The 25,611-nt window shown below is 36.7% G+C and overlaps 2 protein-coding genes across 2 annotated transcripts; both read left to right on the forward strand.

Moving 5' to 3' along the window:
• Nucleotides 1-1,121: 1,121 nt before the first annotated feature.
• Nucleotides 1,122-1,601, forward strand: LOC147498561 (uncharacterized). The gene has a single exon (XM_086563273.1). It carries the CDS (start codon nt 1,122-1,124, stop codon nt 1,599-1,601), a length of 480 nt encoding a protein of 159 aa, XP_086419399.1.
• A 7,949-nt stretch (nt 1,602-9,550) lies between these two features.
• On the forward strand, nt 9,551-12,234 carry LOC147498562 (uncharacterized). Its single transcript, XM_086560511.1, has 3 exons — nt 9,551-9,832; nt 10,202-10,602; nt 10,709-12,234. Exons 1-3 carry the CDS (start codon nt 9,764-9,766, stop codon nt 12,009-12,011), a joined length of 1,773 nt encoding a protein of 590 aa, XP_086416637.1. The 5' UTR covers nt 9,551-9,763; the 3' UTR covers nt 12,012-12,234.
• The last annotated feature ends 13,377 nt before the right edge of the window (nt 12,235-25,611 follow it).

Below are 25,611 nucleotides of genomic sequence, written 5' to 3' on the forward strand. Positions count from 1 at the left end.
TTATTATTTTCTTCAGTTCTTCACTTATTCGACTCTTGCAAACTCTTATTATTCTCATAAGGTAAAAAATTTAGTTCAATTATTCTCAATTAATTTATTAACTTATTATGATACTTGTTTAGTTGTTTAAATGTTTGTGCATTAGACATTAGTTTAGTTAAGACACCAATTTATTTAAATTGTTTATATGAATTCGTTTATTTGTCTAAGATTTAGTGACACCAATAGAACTATTTTGTTTAAATTGGATTTTGTTTTTAGACATTATAAATTTTAGATTATGTGGATGATGTGATAACGCCCAATAATAATTATTTTCTCTATATATTGTATATTGATAATTGTTTAATATCTTAGGTTACAATGTCGCATCATCAAGCGCCCAAAAAACCAGTAACTCTTCTATCGTTCTATAAGCGAAAAGATGATAAACCGGAAAGTGGCGAAATTTCAACATCTATTCTTGATACTTCAAAACTTGATGGGGATGAGCAACGTCCTACCAAAGTTGAAGTTATCGAAATTGAAAGAGTTGAACCTTCTTCTCAAGTCCAAAGAGTTGGAGTTGAACATTCTTCCAAAGCTCAAGAAGTTACACTTATAGAAGTTGATGTCACTTCTCCATTTGAACGTGATCCGGGTAAACGTATTGCTATATACGAATACCTGCTTAACAAACATGATGAAGTCCGAGTAGCTTATCTTAGAATGGGACCTTGTCGACCGGCTCATGAGAATGAAAAAGATTATCCATTGACTATGTTTGGAAAGCAAAGATGTTGGTTCAATACTAATTGGTACAAACTATTTCCTTGGCTAGAGTACTCACTCCACAAGGATAGAGCATATTGTTTCTATTGTTTTCTCTTTGAAACCAATCCTCTGAAGCATCCGGTGTTTACCATTGATGGGTTTCAAAATTAGAGGGAAGTTAACAGTGAAAAGCAATATCCTTTTTTGAAACATGAATGTGGTATTTGTTCTCCACATAGGTCGGCAATATTATATTGTGAGAATCTAATGAATCCTTCTCGACATATATATAGTGTTATCAATAGACTTTCGAATGAAGCAATTGCAAATAATCAGATCTACTCCGAAATATTGTTTAATGTATTCGAATGCTTACACTACAAGGGTTTCCTTTTAGAGGTCATGATGAGTCAAAGAAATCAAAGAATTGTGGAAGCTTCTTTGCAATGTCCGAGTTTTCAAAATTGTTGAACAAGAAAGTTGCTGAAATAGTAGGTAATTGTTTGGGAAATGCCATGTATACTTCACATGGTATTCAAAAGATACTTTTGCATATATTTGCCGAAAATGTGAGAAAGAAAATACGTGAGGATGTTGGTGATGCAAAGTTTTGTATCCTTGTGGATGAAGCACAAGATAATTCACGGAGAGAGCAAATGACAATTATTATAAGATTTGTTAATCGTGATGGTTTTGTTAGAAAGAGGTTTTTTGCTATTGTTCGTGTTGAAGACACTTGTGCATTAACTTTGAAAAAAAAGATTTCCAAAGTTCTTGCTAGTAAGAATTTGCTTATTGGAAATATGAGAGGCAAAGGTTATGATGATGCTAGTATGCGTGGTCAATAATTGGTTACAAACACTATTTCTTAAGGAGTGTCCTTATGCATATTATGTACATTGTTTTGCACATCGACTACAACTTGCATTAGTTGCGGCTTCTAAAGATGTTTCCGATGTTTGGTTATTCTTTTCAAAGTTGGCATCCATTGTTAATCTCCATGTTCCGCCTAAGAGGGAGAAAGAGTTAGAGAGAGCTCGAAAAGAGGAAATTGAAACTTGTTAGCAATTGGTGAGCTTAATAGTAGACGAGGTGCTAATCAAGTTTGTACATTGCAACGAGTTGGAGAAACTCGATGGAGTTCTCACTATGAATCCATTTGTAGCTTAATGGAGATGTATGATGCAATTTGTACGATTCTTGAACTCGTCATGAAGAATGGGTCTAGTAACACCATGCGTGGGGAAGCTAATGGTTCTTATGTTGCTATGAGAGACTTTGAATTTGTCTTTATGTTTCATTTATTGCATAAGACTATGGGAATCACAAATGTACTATGTAAAGCCTTGCAAGTGAAGTCTCAAGACATTCTAAATGCCATGGGTTTAGTCTCAAGTACGAAGGAGCTTCTTCAAGAGTTTAAATAAACAAGTTGGCATAGTTTCCTTAGGGATGTGATTTCTTTTTGCAAGAAACATGACATTGATATTTATAACACCCCGCGTTTTTATTCTTTTATTTTCCTAATAATAATAATAATAAAAGATAATAATAATAGATAATAGATAAAATAATATAGGATAACTATCAGCTTACGGATAAAAGCCCGTAGGTAAATAGATAAGTGTTGTCCTTGTTTTTCGGTGAGTTTTCTCACGTAGAGTTTTTAGAGAAAAACATAGCGAGAGTTTTATACAGAAAAATGAGAGTTTTACTGAAGGAAGGAAAGGAAGTTTTTCCTGGTAGCTGGTTGATAGTCGGAGCGCGCTAAAGGTGAGTAGATAGTTTCTATTTCACGAAATATGTTAATTATTCTGGTATTAATATTCGTCCTGTCATTGGTAAAACTGTTGTTATTAAAACTGATTAAAATCTGTTAAAAACTCCGAAAAATTGAGATTGAACTGTTGGGACTGAGGTCGCTAATGGCGGCGAGCCAAAACAAACCGTTGGTCTGTTTACGGGTTGGAACTGTTGTAGATTATTCAACACTGTTTATATATTGAATTTCGTTGGTTGTTGTCGGGTATTGAAGATGGGTCGGATGTTGTCGAAGCTTCGACAAGCGTTAATGGCAGCACACCCCAGTATCGTTTTTGGTATTTTTGTTGATTGTTGTGTTGATTGTTTGTTAAATTGTGATTTAGGTCGTGTGTGGTGCTGTTGGGAGTTTGGAGAAGGAAATTAAGGGAGGCGCGAGCCCCCAATCCTCCTCCTCTGTAGATTTGCATTACTGTGATACTGAGGGTGGATGTTTATGTGATTTTGTTATGGCGAACTGTTTTGTTGGTGTTATGGGTTGGTTAATTTAGGTGTGGGGGTAGTGTGGAGGCTTGAGTGTTGATGGAGAGCTTAGAGTAACCATTAATGGCGGCCGCGTTTTTCTAGATCCAGTTTTGGGTTGACGATTTTAAATTCAAGAATGGAGTTTTAGCTTTTATTAAAGAGGTTGGGTTTTTCTCTATGAGTCCAACCGCATGGTTGAAATAGGTGGGCGATTAGAGCTTGGTGGTGGCCGGTTTTGGTGGTGGCTGCTGGAGGAAGGAGATAACCGAACTGGGCTTGGGCCTGGGTCGGTTTCTCTTGAGGCTTGAGGCTTGGGCCTTAGCTTGTTTAGTTGTTGGGCCCGTTTTGTTTTAAATTTGTGGACCAGTTCAATTTAAAGTTTTTGGGCCGAATCCAATTATGTTTTGGGCCAGTTCAGTATAAGTTTTTAGGCCAATTTCTGATATTGCTTGGGGCCAGTCCATAGGAATTAAAATAGATCTAATTGGGTCTTTAAATGTTTAGACTTCCGGGTTCTAAGGTTTGGGCTTGGCCAGTTGGGTCCGAACCATTACCTTGGTCATGAGCCCATGAGCCATGCACCATTGACCTTAGCCATGAACCATGGCTATGACCCTGAACCTGTCGAACATAGAAACGACAAGTTGACTTTGACAATGATGTGTTGACTTTGACCGTTGACTGTGGACTTTGACCTTTGACCGTTGACTATGAAATGTTGACTTTTCCAGTTTTTCACACATTTGATTATATTGACAAATATAGTAATAAAATATTGTCGAAATTGTATAACTCGGTTGGTCATTATCTAATAAAGATTTGACGTTGATATGGCATATTTTAGACACGTGACAAGATTTATATTTTTAGAGACATAGTCATAAAGACCTTTGACTTGGCTATGATTAAGTCTATTGGGATAGGTGCTTGACTTTAGGCTAAGACCTATATATATATACGTGTGTACGTGTATTAACTATTATGTGATATTTCAATCTCTTATGATATACGGCGCTATGACACTAAGACATTCATATAATTAATAACGCGTAAACTAAAATATACATGAAACAAGATACTCCTACGTTCTCTGAAATGATATATACAATAAGGTTCAATAATGCGTAAACAATTTACCGCAACCTTTTAGAACTCTCAGCCTAAAAAGTTTGGATTTGAGTTTTATGACCGATGATGTCATATGTTAGGTGGGCATTTATTGAATGTGCCATAAATGCCCGTTAGCGTTATATAGGGGTATTCATTGAATGTGCCATGAATGACCAGATTGTTTGAACTGCCCTAGAGAGGAACTAAGGTATTCGCCTTGCGGGTTAGTGATATTAATTTGATTATGTGAGTGTTTGGGTTTTCTTTTGAATGCCTAATATAATATTTACAAAGGTTATATAGAAGTTCTAACTTTCTTTTGCAGGAGGGTAGGACTTAATAACATTTTGTGCAGGGACGCGGTCCTACCCTTATATAGCAGTGGATATCGGTAAGTTTTAATTAAATGATTTAGATATTAAAACGAGTTATTTGAATGAGTTAATATAATGGAAGTCTTGCTTGGGAAGAAATTATGCCGGTTAAAATGACGGAACTACCTATCTTCCAAGCTGTGAATGATTAAGTTATGGGATAATATAAAGTGATTGTTTGAATAATTAAAGTATGATAATGGTTTTATGTGGTTAATCTACTCATACCAACAAATTCCATTTTTGCTGACCCATGTTTGCTTTGTTTTGGCAACGTGGGTGTGTTCTTGGGAACACAGGTGGAAGGCAGTGGAACCACGGCATGTGATTTGGATTCTCGCCTGGAGCAGTCTGGGAGTTTAGTTTATTAGGTCTGATCTTTTGGAAGTATGTAATAACGTAGTTTTCTTTTCATATGACATGAGAATCCGATGTTGAAGACATGTTATTCTTAGAGTGGTTTGATATTTTATTGGGATGGAAGAAAGTCTTTTAATAAAGTGATGGTTGAGGAATTTTGGAAATTTTTGTTGTTAAGATTCTTTATGATGTGGGTTTTAGGTTTTGACACGTGTTGTATCCACCCCGTCATAGCCTAGGTTTTTAGACAATTGAATATAGTGATGTTTGAGATATTTATATTTCAAATATTCATTTTTTTTAATGGTTTAGAAATTCGGGTTGTGACAATATTCCTAATATGAGCTCTCGTCATATGACGGGTACATGTCGTTCTTGCTAGCAGAATGATTGTATTACAGTTGAGCACCACTACCACGTTGATATATTCAATGCTATAATAGATTACCAGTTGGTGGAGTTGAACAGTAGATTCTCTGAAGAGGCAATGGAGCTTATTTCTCTTAGTTCGACTTTGGACCCAAAAGATGCTTTTAAGCACTTTCATATTGATGATATTTGCAAGCTCGCCGAGAAATATTATTGTGAAGACTTCACGAAGCATGAGATACTTATTTTGATAAGTCAACTACAACATTATAAGCTTGATGTGACTCGTTATCCTTGTTTTCAGAAATTGTCTACCATTTATGAGTTATGTCGAGCTTTAGTTGAAACAAAAAAATAAACTATTTATTATTTGATTGATAGATTGATTCGTCTTGTCTTGACTCTTTCTATCTCCACAGCGACTGCTGAACAAGCCTTTTCAGCTATGAAACTTGTCAAAATACGACTCCGTAACAAGATGGATGACGAGTTTCTTGCGGATTGTATGGTTATATACATCGAAAGGGAGTTTGCTAACGAAGTTGATATAGAGTTAGTAATAGATGAATTTGATAAGAAACCTCGCAAGTCACGATTTCATTAGTGTCATGTTTTAACTTTTGGATGTCTTTTGAGTATGTGTCTATGTGAAGACATTTATTTTTGTTCATTTTGAATAGTATAATGAAGATGATTACTTTTTGGTATGATGTTTGTCGAAAATATGAAAGTGAAGATGATACCTGTATAGTTTTTTGTGGGATATTGTTATAATTTTTTTTTTTTAGTTTAACTTAAGTACAACCACCCCCCCCCCCCCCAGCTTAACATTCCTGGATCTGCCCTAGGACATTTAAAAAATGATCTGAACTCATAGTATAAAATTTTGTGCTAGGGCAAAATATCGGAGTGGTCAATTTCTGATATTTTGGGTAGAACTTAGGTGTGATGGGTCGGTAAAATGAGATTTGAGATCATTAGAAACTTGGTAAGTTATTTTTAATACATTGAGACATTTATTCAAATATTTAGTAAATAATACGTGAAAAAACAATCATAAAACATCAATACTTACTGTTTCATTAGTATATAAAGACGATATGTGATCATTCGAGTTGGGAGCCAACTTTGGATACTCAGAAATACTCGTCATCGGTGGAAAATTAAAATTGTTTTCCAGTATAAATCCATCCTCGTTTTGCTGAGGATTTGAACTCCCCGACCACGCAAAAATGGTTTTCTTATGTCCTACACTATAAAGGAAGTTCATTGCAAAAAACATAAGTAAATTTGGTCGATCAACGAAGTTTTTATGGATGATTGAATTGAGGGATGAGAGTTTGCTCGATTGGTTGAAATGTTCACTTATCAACAACAGCGCTCGTTTTTTTATGAAGATTTTGGTTTTCATTGGGACAAGTATACTTGTCCCCTCCTAGTCATCCCCAAATTCAAACAGGTATAGTTGTCCGCTCTAAATTAACCTAATTTCAAACGGCTAAAGTTTAACCATTCGAAAATAGAAAATAGCAATTTAAAAAAACGCTTTGAAACATAAGTTGAGAATAACATTTTTTTTTTACGATTTTTACTGAAGTGTCACAACCGAAATAACAATTGCGTTGATGATGCTCTTAGTAGTCTTATTGTTAATTTAATTATATTTCATATCAATTTTTTTTTTGTTCAAAATCTAAGGTACTAGAAAAACTTTAAGTTTAAATGTTATTATCATTTTTTGTGATGATATCGTATGGTTCAATCTACTATTAAAAATAGATATATATATATAATTCTTTTCTAAAAAATAGCTATTTAAGTTAACTTAAAATAAGTACGTAAGTAAAACTTCACCTAGAAAATGAATTCAACTATAATTTTTTGTGGATATGATATACTAAATAATAAGATTATCTCCACAAAATTTCAGCTCATTTGGAAACCTCTAACATTGACAAAAAATGATTACAAAAACTCAATATTTCTGAACCGTTAGATCTCTTTTTAAAGATAACAACAATTTTTATCTATGTTAGAGGTTTCCAAATAAGTTGAAATTTTGTGAAGATGATCTTTATAGTGAGTGCTTCATAACTACAAAATATTGAGGTTGAATTCATTTTCTAGTTGAAGTTTTACTTACGCACTTATTTTAAGTTAACTTAAGTAGTTACTTTTTAGATAATGACTATATATATATATATATATATATATATATATGAGATCTTAGGCGTAGGTGATGAATTTATTTTTTAAAGTAAATAAAGTAAAACATCACCTAGAAAATAAATTCATCTCTAATTTTTTGTGAGTATTACCTATATACCATAAATATCATCTTCACAAAATTTGAGCTTATTTGGAAACCTCTAACCTAGCTAAAAATTGTTGTCATCTTTAAAAAGAAATATAACGGTCCAGAAAATAGTATTTTTGCAATCATCTTTTGCCTAAGTTAGAGATTTTCAAATGAATTGAAATTTTGTAGAGATGATATTTATGGTTAATAGATGATATCTACAAAAAAATTAGGTTTCTAATTCATTTTCTAAGTGAAATTTTAGTTATGTACTTATTTTAACTTAAAATAAGTTATAAGTATGTATTTTTAAGATCCAATATATATATATATATATATATATATATATATGGAATCACTAGGCTGATATATTAGAATTACTTAGGCTAGCTCGTGTCTGTGCTCAGCTCGATCTCAAGGTTATTCGTGTTACCATATGAACTAAGCTTCGAATTTTGTCGACGGAAACCCAAATTGCAACTTATATAAGTCGAGCACTCAACTTAGGATTTGACATATATACTAGTTTCTAGCTAACTCAAGCTCATTCATGTGTGTGCACTTATAAGTTGTAATTGAGTGAGCTTGAATAGATGTAAGGACATTTAAAAAATGATCTGAACCTATAGTACAAAATTTTGTGCTAGGGCAAAATATCGGAGTAGTCAATTTTGATATTTTGGTTAGAACTCAGGTGTGATGGGTCGGTAAAATGAGATTTGAGATCATTAGAAACTTGGTAAGTTAACATAAATATCAGAATATACTCAAAAAATATAGTGGTAAGTTGTGGTACAATGATATGTCTTAGGGAAGTTGAAATCTCTAGGTGGTATGTGTGTGGAATTATGGTATATGACGAAATGTCAAAAACTTGCAATAGTAATCGACTAATCGGAAATCACTTATAGGTTACTAGCACAGGCGCACAGCTCAATACCAATCCTGGGAATTTAGGACGAAATGAATTTATCCTACAAATTCTTGCCAATTTTGGCAGCCATGATTCAATTCTACTGAAAGCATACGCTCAAACTGATGAATGATGATCAACCATGTAGTAATTAATTAAATAATTCAACTCCTAAACTATTAACCGTGGCACACGAATCTTAACTTTTTACTACTGTTGTGTATATGTACTTGATCATCATCATTACAGTAGAGTGAAAACAACAATAATGATTATATTCCTAAAATGGGAAAAGAATAAAAAGAAAAGAACAAGCAAAATTATGATTATATCGTGTGAGCAAATGATGATCGATCGAGAGGCAGAATAAGTTGTAGTGTTGGACAGCGTGAACTGCTGACACGCGTCAAGGGTGTGCACAAACTTATGGCAGAAGTTGGGAGCCTTTAATACAGCCCGATCTACTACATGTGCGTCATAAATTGGTATCAGCTACAAAAGCACACCAAAGGGAAAAGCATGATTCTTGTGCCTTACGAGAAGGGTCACTTTCTTATCCTTTAAACACAAAAGAATGGTGTCTGCTTTCATCTTTACGACTTTACCAAAGATAAAAATTCTGAAAATCTCCTTCCTAACAAGCCTTGTTAACGGTCTCGTGTAATTGAACAAACAAATCACATGTAATAATGTATACAGATTTTGGTCACACACTAGAAAGCAAAACTAAGTTAATTCGATAACTATATGATCATATGAGGGAAAAAACAAAGTACATTTTCTCATGAATAGTCACTTAATTATACGCATTTCCCAATAGATTAGACAGAAAAACACATATTTTAGCTATGTTAAAGGGTAAGTTAGTCAAGTAAAAGAATCAGCACATTACGAGAATTGATCACCTTTTACAAACCTTTTTCTGGCTTCTGCTGCCTGCCGTCTTATCTTTTTCAACCCTGAAACCCGTGATAGCTTACCTACTACAGCCGGTAATTACTACACATTTACCAGTCAACTTCATAAAAAGTTTGAATTTCTACCTGTTGGTGGTTTATATAGTTAAAGACTTATAGCGTGAATAATAAGACATCTTAAAATGAGCTGCCAGCTCAAAACTTGAAGGATGATCATGAGAACTTTTTAAGTCAAAGCTGGCATTGCTTCCCTACCACCACCTTATTTACCCACATGAAGATCTAAGTTCTTAGATCTCATTCTTTTGTTTCTTCTCTACATTATTTTTCTTCTTGTGTAATGATTGAATAATATAAGAAAGTTAATGGTTTTTGTAACACTATGGCAATTTCTTCTCCACCTTTAGTTGGTGGTGGAGAGAAGAAGCATTGGTGGATTACCAATAAAAAGGTATGTTTTTTTGTGTAGTGATATTTTAGTTTGTTGGGGTGTTTTTATTTGGTGTGTATAGAAATGGGATTTTCTTTGTTTTGCGTTTTATGTTGTTTTGAAGATTTTCAATGTTTTGAAGATTTTCATATTAAAAGCTGTAATAGAAATGGGGAATCTTTTTTCATGATGTTTTGATTATAAGGAAATTTCATTCCTTGAGTTCTGTTGTGGAGTTGTATATTGATGTTGGGTTTTCTTAATGGATTTTTGTTTATATGAACTTTGATGAATGTCCTTTTGTTTTAGCTGTGCAAATTACAAAAATCTCTTCTTTTTTGTGAACAGCAATTTTTTAAGATGGTGGTTTTGTTCAATTTGTTTCTACAGATTGTTGACAAATATGTGAAAGAAGCTCGAGCTCTCATTGCAACCTATGACCAGAGAGAGATCATTTCTGCTCTCGATCTTCTTGATGCATCCCTCGCGCTGTCTCCCCGATTTGAAGATGCTCTCGAGCTCAAAGCACGATCACTTCTCTATCTACGGCGATTCAAGGAAGTTGCTGACATGCTTCAAGATTATATACCCAGCTTAAAAATGGACTCTGAAGATTCTTCTCTGTCGTCGGAGAGCTCTTCTCAGCAGCTCTCGAAGGAGCGAGTCAAGCTCCTCTCGGGTGAGAACTCGTCCGAGGGAGACTCCTCCTTCAAATGCTTCTCTGTTTCAGACCTAAAGAATAAGGTCATGGCTGGTCTGTGTTTGAGTTTTGAAAAGGAAGGGCATTGGAGGTAAACTTTATTTATTTCTGTTATCGATGTTGAATTTGTTCGCGGCTTGTTATGTTGGTCTGCTTTGCCCATGTTTTGGTTTCAACCTTTAATTTTATAAATGAAGGTATTTGGTTCTGGGAAAAGCTTGTTATCATCTTGGGCTAATGGAAGATGCCATGGTATTACTTCAGACTGGAAAACGTCTTGCGGCAGTATCATCAAGGCAGGAAAGTGTATACTGGTCCGATGACAGCTTCTCCTCCTCTAGTGCCACACTAGACAGTGATGCAAACAACAATAATTCCTCCGCAACATTGGCACCAATAGAGGATGTGACCCTTGGCCAACTCCTTAGCCACATCAAGGTCCTCCTCTGCCGCCGCACTGCTGCCATTGCTGCACTAGATTCTGGCCACTATCCTGAGGCTATTCGGCACTTCTCCAAGATCCTGGATGGCCGTAGAGGTACTCCACAGGGTTTCCTAGCTGGATGCTATGTCTATAGAGCAAATGCTTACAGAGCTGCAGGTCGAATTGCTGAGTGCATTGGTGATTGTAATCGCGCTCTCGCTCTTGATCCCACATCCATTCCAGCCCTTAGTGCTCGAGCTGCAGTTCTTGAGTCTATCCGCTGTTTCCAAGATTGCCTTCGTGATTTGGAACATCTTAAATTACTCTACAACACGATATTAAGAGATCGGAAGCTCCCAGGTCCTGGTTGGAGACGACACAATGTCCAATACAGAGATGTCCCAAGTAATCTCCATGAATTCACCTCTAAAATTCAGGATTTTAGGCAAAGAGTTGGATCAGGTGAGACGGGAAATGTAGATTATTATTCTTTGATTGGATTAAGGAGGGGATGCTCTCGGTCGGAATTGGAGAGGGCGCACTTATTGCTTTGCTTGCGACATGGGCCAGATAAGTCGTTAAATTTTATAGATCGGTGCGAGTTTTTGGACTATCATGATCTCGATTTGGTCAAGGATCAGGCACGGATGTCGGCTTTATTGCTCTATCGATTGTTGCAGAAAGCTTATTCAAGTGTGATGGCTACAATAATGGAGGAGGAAGCAGCAGAAAGGCATAGACAGAAAATTGCTGCTGTACAAGCAGCAGCATTGAAGGTTACAGTCCAAGTACCGCAATCTCCATTGCGAGAGAAAATGAATATGTCAACATCGGATGTCATTAATAATTTTAAACCCACTGTGGTGAACCAAAGTGGTAAGTCGGCTCCATCAAATTTTAGTCTTAGCAACACCAAGTTGCTCGAGAAGAAGTCCTCAGTGGCTGCAATGGCAGCTGGAGCAGCAACAGCTTTCCCTGAAAGTTTTTGCAGAGATATAGTTATTGTGGCAAACATGCTATCAAAAGCCAATTTTAACCATTCAATTCCAGTGAAGTACGAGGCACTGAGCTGTTGATGATGGGATTTGCCACTGGTGTTCAGGTTCCACCCCTTGAAGAGGTTTCATCTCTCTTTGTACAAAGTGTTATTCCTAGGAAATTTTGTTCACCTACCTCTGTATGTATTTATGTAGTTAGTTTCTTTGCACTGTTTATGTTATAAGATGTTCTCATCCCCTATTTCCTATGTATACCTGTGGATGTACAGTTACCTCATCGTTACGCTGTTAGTTTGCTTCACTGTCTCTTTAATTTGATGTGGTCATCTGTGCTGCAGGGATATATTCATTAGTCTCACAATATTAAATGGATGTTCCTACTGAAAACTGGTTGAAACTTATTTCTGCGTGTGGGATTGTATTGGGTTCAGTTTATTCATCAGACAGCATGAACGCGAGATTATGTTCAGCACTTCAGCATGTGTGGATTCTTTCTTCACTCCCAAGTAATCATCTAAATCTTGCAGGAACTTTCTAATGAGTCACTAGCCAACATGTCATCAACATGTTTGTCGTTAGGATTCTACAAAACCATGAAATCCACCTCGTCTATCTTGTCTCCTATCAGTTAAGAGCCTGCCCCTTGTCTCCTTTCAGTTAAGAACTCCCGCCCTATTATCGGACTATGCTCTAGGAGCAAGGATTTTTGGTTTGTTTAGTTGGATGAGCGTAAACGAGTTCTCAGTTCTGAAACCCGGACTTGCTAACATTTCATTCATCCAACCACCCCGTCTGTTACAATGTGAACAAAATTTTCTAGGAAGAAACAAAGGACATGCTTTAATCCAAAAAAAAATGGTGGAGAAAAAAGAAAAAGATAGGGGGATCTATTATTTGGCTTGGTTTACAGTGTGTACCCACCACCATAGTACAAAATATCTTGATATATTGTGATATTTGTCGATATTTATTCAGATTTCAGAAAAAAAATATATAAATATCCTGATATGTTAAGATATAACTGTAAATATCTGTAAATATCTGTGATATTTCAACGATATTTTTGATATTTATGATATTTAGGGATATTTTGTGATATTTTGCGATATTTTGTATATGTAACAATTTTATTTAATATTTACTATTATATTTCAAATAAATATAAATAATATATCATGATATATTAAGAAATATCTACAATATCTATGATATTTGTTGATATTTTGGATATATTCATGATATTTGTATGTGAAACAATGTCAAATATCCCCAAAGAGAAAGATATATCCACGATACATATCCATAAATCAGAGATCGATAAATACTCATATCCTGATATTTTATACTATGCCCACCACCATGTTTTATTGCCATTGATGATTGCAAGATACTTCATGTTTAGTCTGTTTTAGGACTGATCCATGATTCTCAGCATTCAGTGGGTCGCTATCATCATCATCTGTATGTCATTGATTGGCCCAAACTGTTAAAGAACTGGCCCCTCAGAAGCCTTCCAATGTTTTCCTCTCTGTAAAGGGAATTATATAATTGCAGAGTAAATGATTGCAGCCATTTTTTTAGGTTGACACATAAAACCCTGGACTCCTGGAGGGACATCTTGAGGTGGGATCCGTCTTGGCTTGGCGTCTTGCAGTACTGCAAACTTTGCCGCTTAGCATCCACTTGACTGCATATTGCATTAGCACATGTTCATTCGTTACTTGCAAAAGATTTCAGTACACCTTCAAAGAAACTTTAATGGAACAATTGGGTAGCTGGGATTACAAAAGTTCGGTGGATCCTAGATTAAAGAAGTTCAGCTGATGATCTTGTCATTCTTGTGATAATAGAGATTAAAAAGTGAACAATAAAAAATTAAGGGTGCAGAAGTACTACTACTGTACTAGGATGTATACTACTCTGAAAAAGTTCGGCAAAGTGCAAATCTTCTGATTGTAATCGACTTTTCCTCCCTTCATGCTCACAGATTCTTAACCATACTATCGATTTCGTGATCACATTTATCCGTTGCAGACTTGCAGCACTTTTTTTTTCCAATTAATGAGCAAGATTTTCCAGTCGTAGAAAAAGAGTAGCACATAAGTCATAAGATAGTAGTGCACAACTGTACTGAAGGAAATTATCTGAAGAGGGCTGTGTATAAGGACCCTACTGGGTAAGGCCCTTACACCCCCTCAACACCACCACACCAATCGTCGCAATCGATGATTGTCTCCAAATACATGATTCTTAAAGGTACGGACCTCCCATGTTTATAAATGCGGGCCATAGCCCATGGCGGTTTACCTTTAAAAGTTAAAACACATGAGTTTGTTATTATAGACATGAGTTTCTTCATTATCCATTGGGCTTCCCTCTAGTTTGTAGATAGTTGGGCCAAGATAATGTCTAATGGTTTATTGGCACTGGGGTTCTGCCAAATATTTTTAATCTTTTGGTAACTATTGATTTTGCACTGTTGCAGTGAATGGTGCTGAAAAAGGAATAGTATATGAGCCTTTAGTGACAAGACAGAGGCTTCATATGGATATACTGTTCTGAGAGTGTAACAATGAGATTGATACGGAACAAACAGAGATTTAGAAAAAAAAGATGCGGAGATAATTCTCAAAGAGATAATAGATTTAAAGGAGGAAGCTTCTTAGGGATATATTGTTTTGAGAGTGTAACAATGAGATTGATACGGAACAAACATAGATTTAGAAAAAAAGAGGTGGAGATAATTCTCAAAGAGATAATAGATTTAAAGGAGGAAGAAGATTGAATTGAAGAATATTATATTATAAGTTTGAAAGAGAAAATTATAATAGGATTTTGGAGATTTAATAATTTAATAATTGATAATTGGTTCAATCAACTAAACAACAATGGTCTCTTGTCACCAAGTTCGGCGTTTTTTTGAAAAAAATGCGTTTAAAACCTGAGATATTGGCAAGGCGTAGTTCTAGTTTAAAACCCGGGTTTTAAAAAAAACCCGTTTTAAACTTAAAAAAACGTTTAAAACCCGAGATTTTGAAAATCTCCCGTTAAAACCTTTTATTTTATTTTATTTTAATCTAAAAGAAAACACGAAAAAGAAAAAGAGGTTTTGGAGTTTATCTTTTTGAAGAGTGGGCGTTAGATTGACTTATTGAGACAGTTTTATTTTGTTTTGGACTATTAATAATTAATTATAAATTTTAAAGTTATTAACTTATTTGTAGAACTTGATTATGTCATTATGGTTGGTAATTAGTAGTATCTTATTTAGAGTCGTGTTTTGGTACTGAATCTAAAATTTATAGTAATTGGATGAGTAATGATAATTTGATACTTTCATATATTTGAATTTTCTTTCATTTGTATTATTTTTATTTTTATTTTATGTGTCAATTCTTTTTTCCACTCTTATAAAAAAAATTAAATTCTTTATCTATTATATTCTTTATCATCGGTTTTTACCATTTTTTTTACGTATTGTACGTATTATACGTTTTAAACCCGTTTTTTTATGTCTCACGTTTTTTTACGCTTTTTTTTTTCCGTTTTTTTCCCGAGACGTTCCGTTTAAAACACGAACTAAGTTTTTTTCAAATACACCGTTTTAAATTCGTACCATACTTGGTGACAATAGTCTTTATATAGATAAATAATCATACTTAATTAACAATGAAACTAGACTTCTAAATCTAATTAAACTCTAAATATAAAATACTAAATATTCTAAATTTCTAATAAATAATAATTCTAATTTCAAAACAATAATATATAAATCATACTTAATTAACAAGGAAATTAACTAGACTTCTAAATATAATTAAACTCTAAATATAAAATACTAAATATTCTAAATTTCTAATAAGTAATAATTCTAATTTCAAAACAATAATATTAGCAACAGAACGAATTCTGGCCCATGAAAGAGTAGGCTAGTAATAATCCTAACATCATTCTTCCCTTCTTTTGAAAAACTCGGCCTCGAGTTGATGATAAAAATAAAATAAATAACCCTGTTTTGTCAAAAACAATATTTTCACAATCTTTCCAACGTTTTTTTTTTTTTAACTTTTTGGATGAAATTTCGTAGTCTTATGCCTGAAGTAAGCACATGTCTAAAATAAGCTTCAAACAAAATTCCAACTAACTTTTTTCGATGACACTTCTTATGATATTTCTTGCACTTCTTCAAATAGCACGTAACTAGTGGGGATGAGAACAATGTGAAAAGATCTTCACAAGTTGGTGTGCACTCCCCTAACCTTCTTGAAAAAACTCATTTTTTTTTTAAATCTCACCTTTTTGTCCAATCTGTAGACTTCGAAAGTTGGGATCTTCATAAGCAATATGTGGAGTATTCTTCGTAACATATGGAGAACTAACATCTTCAACATCTTCTTCGTTCACAGTTTCAACTTCTTAAGGAGTATAAAATGGTATTGGTGGAGCTGGAATTGAAAGTATAATTAGAATGGTAAGAAAATATTTTGGTGGGGATATGGGAACGATGGTCTCATGGATTATTGCAAAGGTGATAGGGTTTGTAAAAGTGGTGGTGGAGGCTGTGGAAGTAGATTTAGGATTTGTGAGAGTGGTGGTGTGAGGGTTTGCAAAAGCGCGCTTGAGTGTGAGGGAATGCTTCTTTGAACATATTCATAAATCTTATCTTTATAGCTTCACATTTAAGATTTAATTCTAACTTAAGCTTGTTGATAGCGTCTACTAGTTCTTCCTTTGAAACAGATTCAACCATTAACTGAGAGAGAGAGAAAATTGGTGGTTTGCAAAAGTGTGGTGGTGGATTGCTTCTTAGATCAGAATCTAAAAAGTGGGGCTCTTGATACCAATTGATGCGAAAGTAAAATAGATTTAGAAGAAAATATGCGAAGATCTTCAAAAGGGAGATGGAATAGATTTAAGGGAAAAGAAAATTGAATAGAAGAATTGTAGAAGTTGAGAGAGAAAAGTATAATAGGTTTTGGTAAAGGTATGTGTTTCGGCAGTAAACTGCTTCAACACAACGAAGAAATGGTAAAGAACGCACTAAGAAACAGAGGAATTTGATGTTGGGGGAGATGAAACTGAACCAAATAATGGCTGCCTACGTACCCAAGATATGTTCTCTAGGGATCAAGTTTCCACGTAGTTCCTTATGAAAAATAATATGGTATTTATAGAGGTAGAGTAGAGAGTCCTTGTAGCTCAAGTAATCTTGTTGCTTGAGTAATTGTGATAGAATATAACTGTCAACTGATAATTATCTCTTTGATAATAAATGAATCTGGACATAAATCAATGTACATTAGTGGCAAGCCATGTGACTAAGGTTCACCTTTAAACACATGAGTTAATGGGCCCAGATATTTGATCCATGATATTCTTAATGGGGGCTTTAGCCCCGTTGATTAAATGAATAAAATAGAGACCCCTACTAATGGACGTTTGCCACATAGGTGGGGGTCGAAACACCGCCCCCTCTTTGTCATGCGAACAAAGTTTACATGGCAAAGAAGAGAAGAAAAACCAAGGAAAACTGAAATAATAAAAGAGGAAGCGGAGTGTATAATAAAGTGTCGTGTGAACGTAAACGATAAGAAAATGGACAATCGGAAAAATTCGTGAATTAGCGGAAACGAAATAATGTTAAACGATAAGAAAATGGACAATCGGAAAAAATTCGTGAATTAGCGGAAACGAAATAATGTCAAATTAACGTATACGGGACGCAATGACGTAGTTAAATAAAAATGGCCGAAAATGCACAGAAAAAATAAAAGATGCACATAAATAAAATTTCAAAAGAAATTGAGTGTCGAACATCGATCGACGCGATACGTAACAATGCGCGGCGATGTCGACGACGCGTGCCAGCAGAATATCGATATGAGGATGTTACCGTTGAAATTAAACATAGGGGCAATATAGTAATAATAGTAAAAAGGAAGTTAAAAAGGAATCGGACTCAAAGTGTTAGGATGTGATAAGAATATGGAAGAGATAAGAATTGAGATGACGGATGAAGTTTGATTAGAAAAGAATCCTCCCAGCAATGAAAAACCAACTCAACAAAACATTATATATAAGTCGGGCGCGAGAGGGGCTTTTATCAAACGAGACGCGGGTCAAGACTCCCCGAAGTCGCGCGAAAGCTTGACGCGATCTTGCCGCTCTAGAACGCCGTACGCCGTGTTTCGTCTTCGCGTTGACTAGCAGGTACGTTCTCGCTCCAGCAAACTCTGCTTAGATATAAACTTGTGGCGGTTTCGGTTTAGGCTTAGGGCTGGCAAAAGCAACATGGCCTTTGGTGGTAGAGCACCTTCGTTTCAGGCCGCGATAACGACGTTCTCTCGCCATGAAGTTTAAGCGTGAACGAGGAACGCGTGAGGCAGATTTCGGATCGATTACGATCAAACACGAACACCTATCGCATGGTGGTGCTGATGGTCACTTTGTTTCCGATCTCAAGTGTTGGAAATCTAGTGGGTTTGGTTGCAAAGTGATGTCCCTCTGTAGACCATTACTCCGAATGAAAAAAATCAGCCGCGTCCACCAAATATCCACCTTGCAGCTCAACTTGGACTTCAAATATACTGTGGTAAGTAAACTTGCGCGTTACGCTGCTGCTGTGGTTTCATTGCCTTTGAACTTTTGAATTCTTTTCTTATGATGTCCCCCGCATGTTACAGATGGTGGTGACAAAAAATTTAACGTTGGTTGGTTGGGTGAACTTTATCAGGAACCGGTGTGGAAGACGCTGAGATGGCGAATCAATGGCGCCACTATTCAAACCAAGATATATCAAATATGATACGGTGCAATGCTTCTAAGGAAGGGCATCGTAACCGCTGTTACATAATCTGGTTTGGTGCATGCGGAAATTATCAACACACATGATACGGTGAAACGCCCTTTAAGGAAGGGCACCGTACCTGTGTCCCATTGAGTTGGCCTGGTTCGTCCTTGTGGACTTAGTGAACCCGGTTTTCGAGCAATCTGACCCGTTTTTTCTCTTCGTTTTTTGTAGGTAGAACTACTGTACTATACGGGCGAAAAATACTTGAGAAGGAAACTCGATGACAACCGCAGACTTGGTGAGGTGGAAAGAAGATGACCGATACAGCGACTACCTGGAACCGCATCGATGGTCGCTTAAGGAAATACAGAAAATACTAGGACTCGATAAATTTGAGATGGAGGAAGTGTACGAATTTGAAACGAAAGTCGAAGAAGATGAAGTAGTAATGACTTACACACACAATTAAATTGCGGGAATGCAATTCCGTTGAACAAAAGAAATAAGCGCGATCGGAGTGGTGGCAAATTGCACCGGACAACCGCCAATATCGTTATGGTTAATCTTTACGAGAGCGCACCGTTTACAAAATGAATTTAACAGAAGGTTCGGGGCTCAAGAAATCTTCGCGTTGATACTACCGAAAGCCATACTGACGAAAGGGAAGTTGAATTCAAGGATTCAAACAGAAGTTTTAAAGGGTTTCCAAAAGTATACACCGGATGGGATAGATTTCTGTACCGCTTGCGAGGGAAATGGAATCCGACAGAGTTTAAAGTGCCGAACAAATTTCGAGGTAAGCCAAAACATAAGTATTGAAAATAGTACTATGAGTAAACTGTTGACTAACACGAGTTATTTTTGTGTCTAACAGAAAACGCGAGTATACTACCAGATATTGAATTGGACAAAGAAGTAGAGAACAACCTTTTCTTCTTTCATGAATGCTCGATGAAAGATTGGTAGATCTGAGCTACTTTGATGATATCATTGATTTCCGACATTATGGGGGTATCGAACAACGGCCCGATAGGTCCAAGGAGACACATAGCGAAATGGCGAAGAAGAGTAAGAGTCTCGTAAATGCAATATTCGGCAAATGAGCGATAGTGAAAAAAGAGATGGAACGGAGTTAACACGGCGAGAACTAGTCTTTGAGTTTACCAAGAAAAAAGTGAATTGTACAAAAGAAGATGTGCCACAAGAAAAAATGGGCTTAACGGAGACCAAGAGAGACAACCAACGTTACAATGTATGATGCCTCGAGGGACGAGACTACAATGCACCAAACATCCCGCATTTAAATATAATACATACTAACATCAAGAGGAAAAATGTATATACCGTAGAAAACATAGATATGTAAAAGTGTGGTGAAATGTAATATCTCGCTACGGTTTGGTATATACAGGAAAAGAATGAAACAAATGATACTTACAAAAGATAGTGCAAAGGAGAACACAAAATCGGTGAAAAGAAAATAAACGGCAAAGCAAAATGCGAGGAGCAAAGAATCCAACAACCACCGGCAAGTGGCGTCGGGGTAATACTACTCATGGAGGAAAACCACGAACTGTTAATGGTAAGTTGATCGTTGATTTTACTATTCGTTAGGACGGTAAAGAAATTTGTGTCCAACACTAATCCAATGAAATTGGTAGATGAAGCGAGAGATGTTCAAGTTTGGAAGACGAAGTGAAGGGATCGCCCGGGATTATGCCAATGGAAGGTCTTGAAAAATATAAAAAATGTGACCAGAATACGGAGAACCTCGGAGAATATGACAGAGCAATGTCAATGATTTTCGATAGTATAAACCAGGTATGATAGTATTATTTTTATCAGTTATTGCAAACTTGTGTTTAAGTCTGAAAGATGATGAAATCAGATATTTTTCGCCGCAAGTTAAAACGGCAGTAGTACGGGCCAAAGAAATTCATGAAAAAGTCGCGAAGAAAAATATCGTTCCGAATGAAGTCAATGCCTTAGAAGAGATAGAGAAAGTGAAGATACTCAACCAAAATTGGAAGAGGCCAACAAAGCGTTGAGCCGGAACCATCGAGAGAGTTAGAAGACGAAAACAAAAACTTAACCGAAATGGATGGAAAGAAGGAGGAGAGATCGTCTGAAGAATTTGGGAAAGCCTGTGAGATAATGGAGGAACACAAACACTTAAAAGCAGATGTGATAGAATTGAAGTCACTTCGTGGCGACCAAAGATCGAGGAACTTATACGTGCGCAAAAGAGGTAGAAAAATAACAAGCGAATGACGATTTAAACGAGCGGCTCGCCAAGATCACGTGCAAATGGCACACCGTGAATCGTCCCATAAGACAATTGACAGAGACTTTAATAGAAACGGGAGATGAACTAGAACGTGAGAAGATGAATTACAAATATTTGTATGAGTTGTATATCACGAAAGTTGGGAAGAAACCATTGGATTTTCCCAAACCAATGATCATGTGATTGCGAGTATGTAATATTGTAGAGCTAAAAATTCTTTTTATGAAAATAAAAATAAAGTATGTGTTGGCTATTGAATATCATTGTGATGTCAGATAACATACCTGTATAAAACTTAGTGTTGTTGATTTATGAATGTAAAAGAACGAGACGCCCCCATGTAGAGAAAAAAACCTCCCAATATAGAACCATTGGAGAAAATTATTGAAAGGCAAAGGGGACATGATTGTCCTCAATGAACCTAGCTATTCAGGTGTTAAATTATTTGTACCGAACGTGAATCAAGGCCTGACAACTGTTGGAGTTGTCACAGGTTCAAAGTCGTCACCCGTGCACTGGGACCAAACTAAAACACAATGCCATTGCCTTAGTAGTGGAATCAGCACGGATATTGTATTGTGGGAGTATTGCAATAATTGTTCCGAGCAAGAATAACTATCTTATTGACTCGAATTTCCGTCAAGTAGGCATGAATGCGACTTACTTTGACCGAAAAAGGCATAATATGGATGACCTTTCTGGAATGAACGTTAATGAATGACATTGTTGAACGTAAGAGTACAGACGAATAGAGTAATGTAAAACGACAACCAAACTAAGAGAATGGAAGTTGAATGTCTTTATTGATGGATAAAATAGAACGAACTACATAGATGGATAGATTTGTTATTGATGGAGTAATGTAAAAATGCAAAAAATTTCCTAACGGTAAAACTTGCGCAGGTGGTAAGCATTCCATGGCTTCTCTATCATTCTTCCAGAAATAGTACGGAGGAAATATGACCCCTTAGATATTGGACGATCTATGATGTAGGGTCCTTGCCAATTTTCTCCAAACTTTTCTGATTCTACAAGCTTTGGGTTTTTACAGAGAACCCAGTCTTCAGTAGCAAAAGACTTAGGACGGATCTTCTTGTCGTAGTTCCGTTTCATGTCATCTTGATACTTAATAAGCTGTTGTAGTCCTTCAGAACGAACCTCATCAATAAGAGTTTTTGACTGAGCCAAAGTAGTGTCATTGGAACCTGTTTCAACCGCGAATCGACCGAAATGACTTGGAAATCGGTTACGTAGGTAAGATCTGCTTTACACCATATGCAAGGTTAAAAGGTGATAATGCAGGTTGAATATTTTGGCGTTGTCCTATAAGCCCACAAGACACCGGCAACTCCTTGACCCAATTTTCTTTGGCGCCCGACCAAACGCCTCTTTAGGTTGGCCAAAATCACCTTATTGGTGGCTTCGGCCTGCCCGTTGGCTTCATGGATGATAAGGTGCGGAGAAGTTATGCGTATCTTCAAATTAGCCGAATCCGACGAATTTCTTGACATCAAATTGTTTACCATTATCCGATACAAGTGCCGCGGGATGCCAAAACGACAAACAATATTTCTCCATAAAACATTTTGACGTTGGAAGCATGGATTTGGACCAAAGGCTTTGCTTCTACCCATTTGGTAAAATGTCGGTTGCCACAAGAAGGAATCATATACTACCCGGAGCTTTAGGTAAAGGACCAACAATGTCTAAGCCCCATTTGGCAAATGGCCACGCGGGCTTAGCATGGGATGCAACTTCGATGGAATGTAGTTTACTCATATTATCGTGCTTTTTTTGGCTACAAGGCGAGAATCCGTTATATAACTGGAGCTTTCGCCCCGGTTTCAAAGCGTTCTCAAGGCACAAACGGCGACCTCATACTCGGCCGTTATTTGAAGCGGCGAAGCCAAGTCGCCTTGATTTCTCAATCTTCTCTCGGGGTTTAACAAAAATGCATCCAATTCGGACCAGTTTATTATGGGAGCCATCTGAATAAACAATCCATAGGTCAATAGGATTAGGAATTGCATTTGCAAGTTGGTCTTCGTCGCCCCCAGTTATTGGTGGCAGAATGTCTTCCATAGATTCTTCTTGGCGCAAGAAATCGTCAATAGGGGAATCATCAATCGGAAAATCTGCTATCAAATAAGCTAGAGCATGTCCTTTTTCAGCAGTACGACTTTCAAAGACAATGCTATATGCACTAAGATAACTTTCCCATTCGGCTAATCTGCTTGATTCCTGTGCAATACAAAAGATTTTGCATAAGGGATACTCAGTATAAACTCTGACCAACCTCCCCTGGAAGTATGGTTTTAACCGACGAGCGGCATGAACCAATGCAAGTGCCATTTTTTCCATCTTTGAATAACGAGACTCAGCTCGGTTAACGTCTTCTATCGATAAAAAGGCGGGTCTACCATCATCGACGAAAAAGAACGGCAGACTAACGGCTGAGTTGTAGCTGCTAGGTACATGCCAATCGGTTGACCCGTTGAAAGGACTTGTCAATATAGGAGGATGACCAAGTATTTCTTCGGTTGTTGCAATGCCATCTCACAATCAATGTTCCAAGTTGCCCCCCGCTTTAAAGTCCGGAAGAAGGGATGACAACGATCGAATATTTAGAAATAAATCTATGAAGAGCGGCAAGCCGACCAGTTAAAGCCGTTGAATTTCCTTCTTATTTTTTGGTGATGACATATCAATAACGGCGCGTATCTGATCAGGATTAGCCTCAATACCTCTACGAGTCATGAGGTATCCCAGAAATTTTCCAGAAAGAGAGGCCAAAAGAACATTTGGCGGGATTGAGTCTCATGTTATACTTGTTAAGCCTATCAAAACAAGTTGAAGATCGGAAAGATGATCACCAAGAAGCTTCGATTTAACGACTATATCATCAATATAAGCCTCCATTATTATCCCCAGTCGGAAAAAAAAATTGTATTGACAAGCTTTTGGTAGGTTGCACCGCATTTTCATAACGATTAATAGCGAAAAAATGCCTTGGCGGTAATGAAAGCGGTGAACTCTTGGTCATCAACATTCAAAGAGATCGGTAGTACCCTCAAGAAGCATCCATGAAAGATAGGCGTTGGAATCCCGTGGCATCCACTAGTTCGAAATTCGTGGCAATGGATCACGGATAAATCGGACAAGGCTGCGTTAAGGTTTGTAAAATCAATACAAATTCTGATTTGTCCGTTCTTTTTAATCAAACGACATTAGCAAGCCATTTCGGTAAGTAACTTCGTCGGATAAAGTTAACCGCAAGTAGCTTATCAATCTCCTCTTTAACTTTGAGCTTCCGATCGGTGCCATTCTTCTTGGTTTTGGCTTAACCGCCCTGAAACTTGGATCAATGTCAAGTTTATGACAGCAAATGAATGGTCTATTCCCGCATTTCCTCAATTTTCCATGCGAAGATACACTTATTTCACAAAAGGGAAACCAACTCTTGTCGTTTCTACACTCGAAAGTTCAGTGAAATAAAAGTGGTTTCTTCTTTGAATCTCCTACTTGCACTTCCAAAAGTCGATCCACCGGTCGGGCGGCCCTTGCACATGAGCCTCAATATTATAGATGGAGGGCACGCCGCTTGGTAACTGTAACTTGGGCAGGGTACTTGCAAGGATCGTATTACCTCGAACTTCAGATTTTTTATAGTCATCCATTGCTTTGTCATGACAGAATGGGCGATACACCGTCACTACTGAACCTTGCAAATATGCCCGAGAATGGGAACTTGACACACCGATGAAATGTGGAGACTACGACCCCATGGAATGTATCCAATCTATGCCCAAAATTTGCGTTATAGTGGGATCGACAGTCCATCAATAAGAAATCGAGCTCAACTTCTTTGTTCATTAATTTGATTGGTAAGGTAATTCTTCCAACCGCTGAAGATGTTGTCCCATCAAAACCGATGATAGGATTGTCTTCGGCGATGATCATACCCTCAAAGTTGCATCGAGAATAACATCCACCTAAAATGATGACTGGAAGTGGCCCCCTGTGTCGATCATTATCCGTTGAACACGAAAGCACCTATAGACACGAAAATTATAACTGCATCATAGTGAGGGTGATATACACCATGGAGATCATCATCAGTGAATCGGAGGGGCTCTTCTTCAGAAGTCTCGGTCTGGATTCCTTTGACAAAATCGACTTTGTTGATACGGTTAAATTCACCAACATAACTAACTTTCAAACGCTTTTGATTCTTACTCTGACTTTTGGAAAGAGACTCAACATGAGAATGGGAGACATTAATGACATGCTCATAAGTTGCAGCAACTGCTTGTTGAGAGTTTTTCATAAGATATTCATTCAAAAGTCCTTTCTCCACTAATTTCTGAATCCGACCCCGGAGAGAGCGACAAAGTTCTGTCTCATGGCCATAGTCATTATGGAATTTACACCACAAGGCTTTGTCCCTTGTCGCTTTGGTATCTTCTGAAAGTGGATACGATTGGGAAAGAAGATTCCCACTTTTCAACTTCTCATATATAACAGTACTTGGCATTGGCGGGTCAGGTTTTAGCTCGGGTAGAGTTTTTCCATCACGATTGAAATTGACTTGCTTCCGATTG

Source organism: Coptis chinensis, chromosome 5 (genome assembly GCF_015680905.1).
Source record: "Coptis chinensis isolate HL-2020 chromosome 5, ASM1568090v1, whole genome shotgun sequence".
In the NCBI taxonomy this organism is placed as follows: domain Eukaryota; kingdom Viridiplantae; phylum Streptophyta; class Magnoliopsida; order Ranunculales; family Ranunculaceae; genus Coptis; species Coptis chinensis.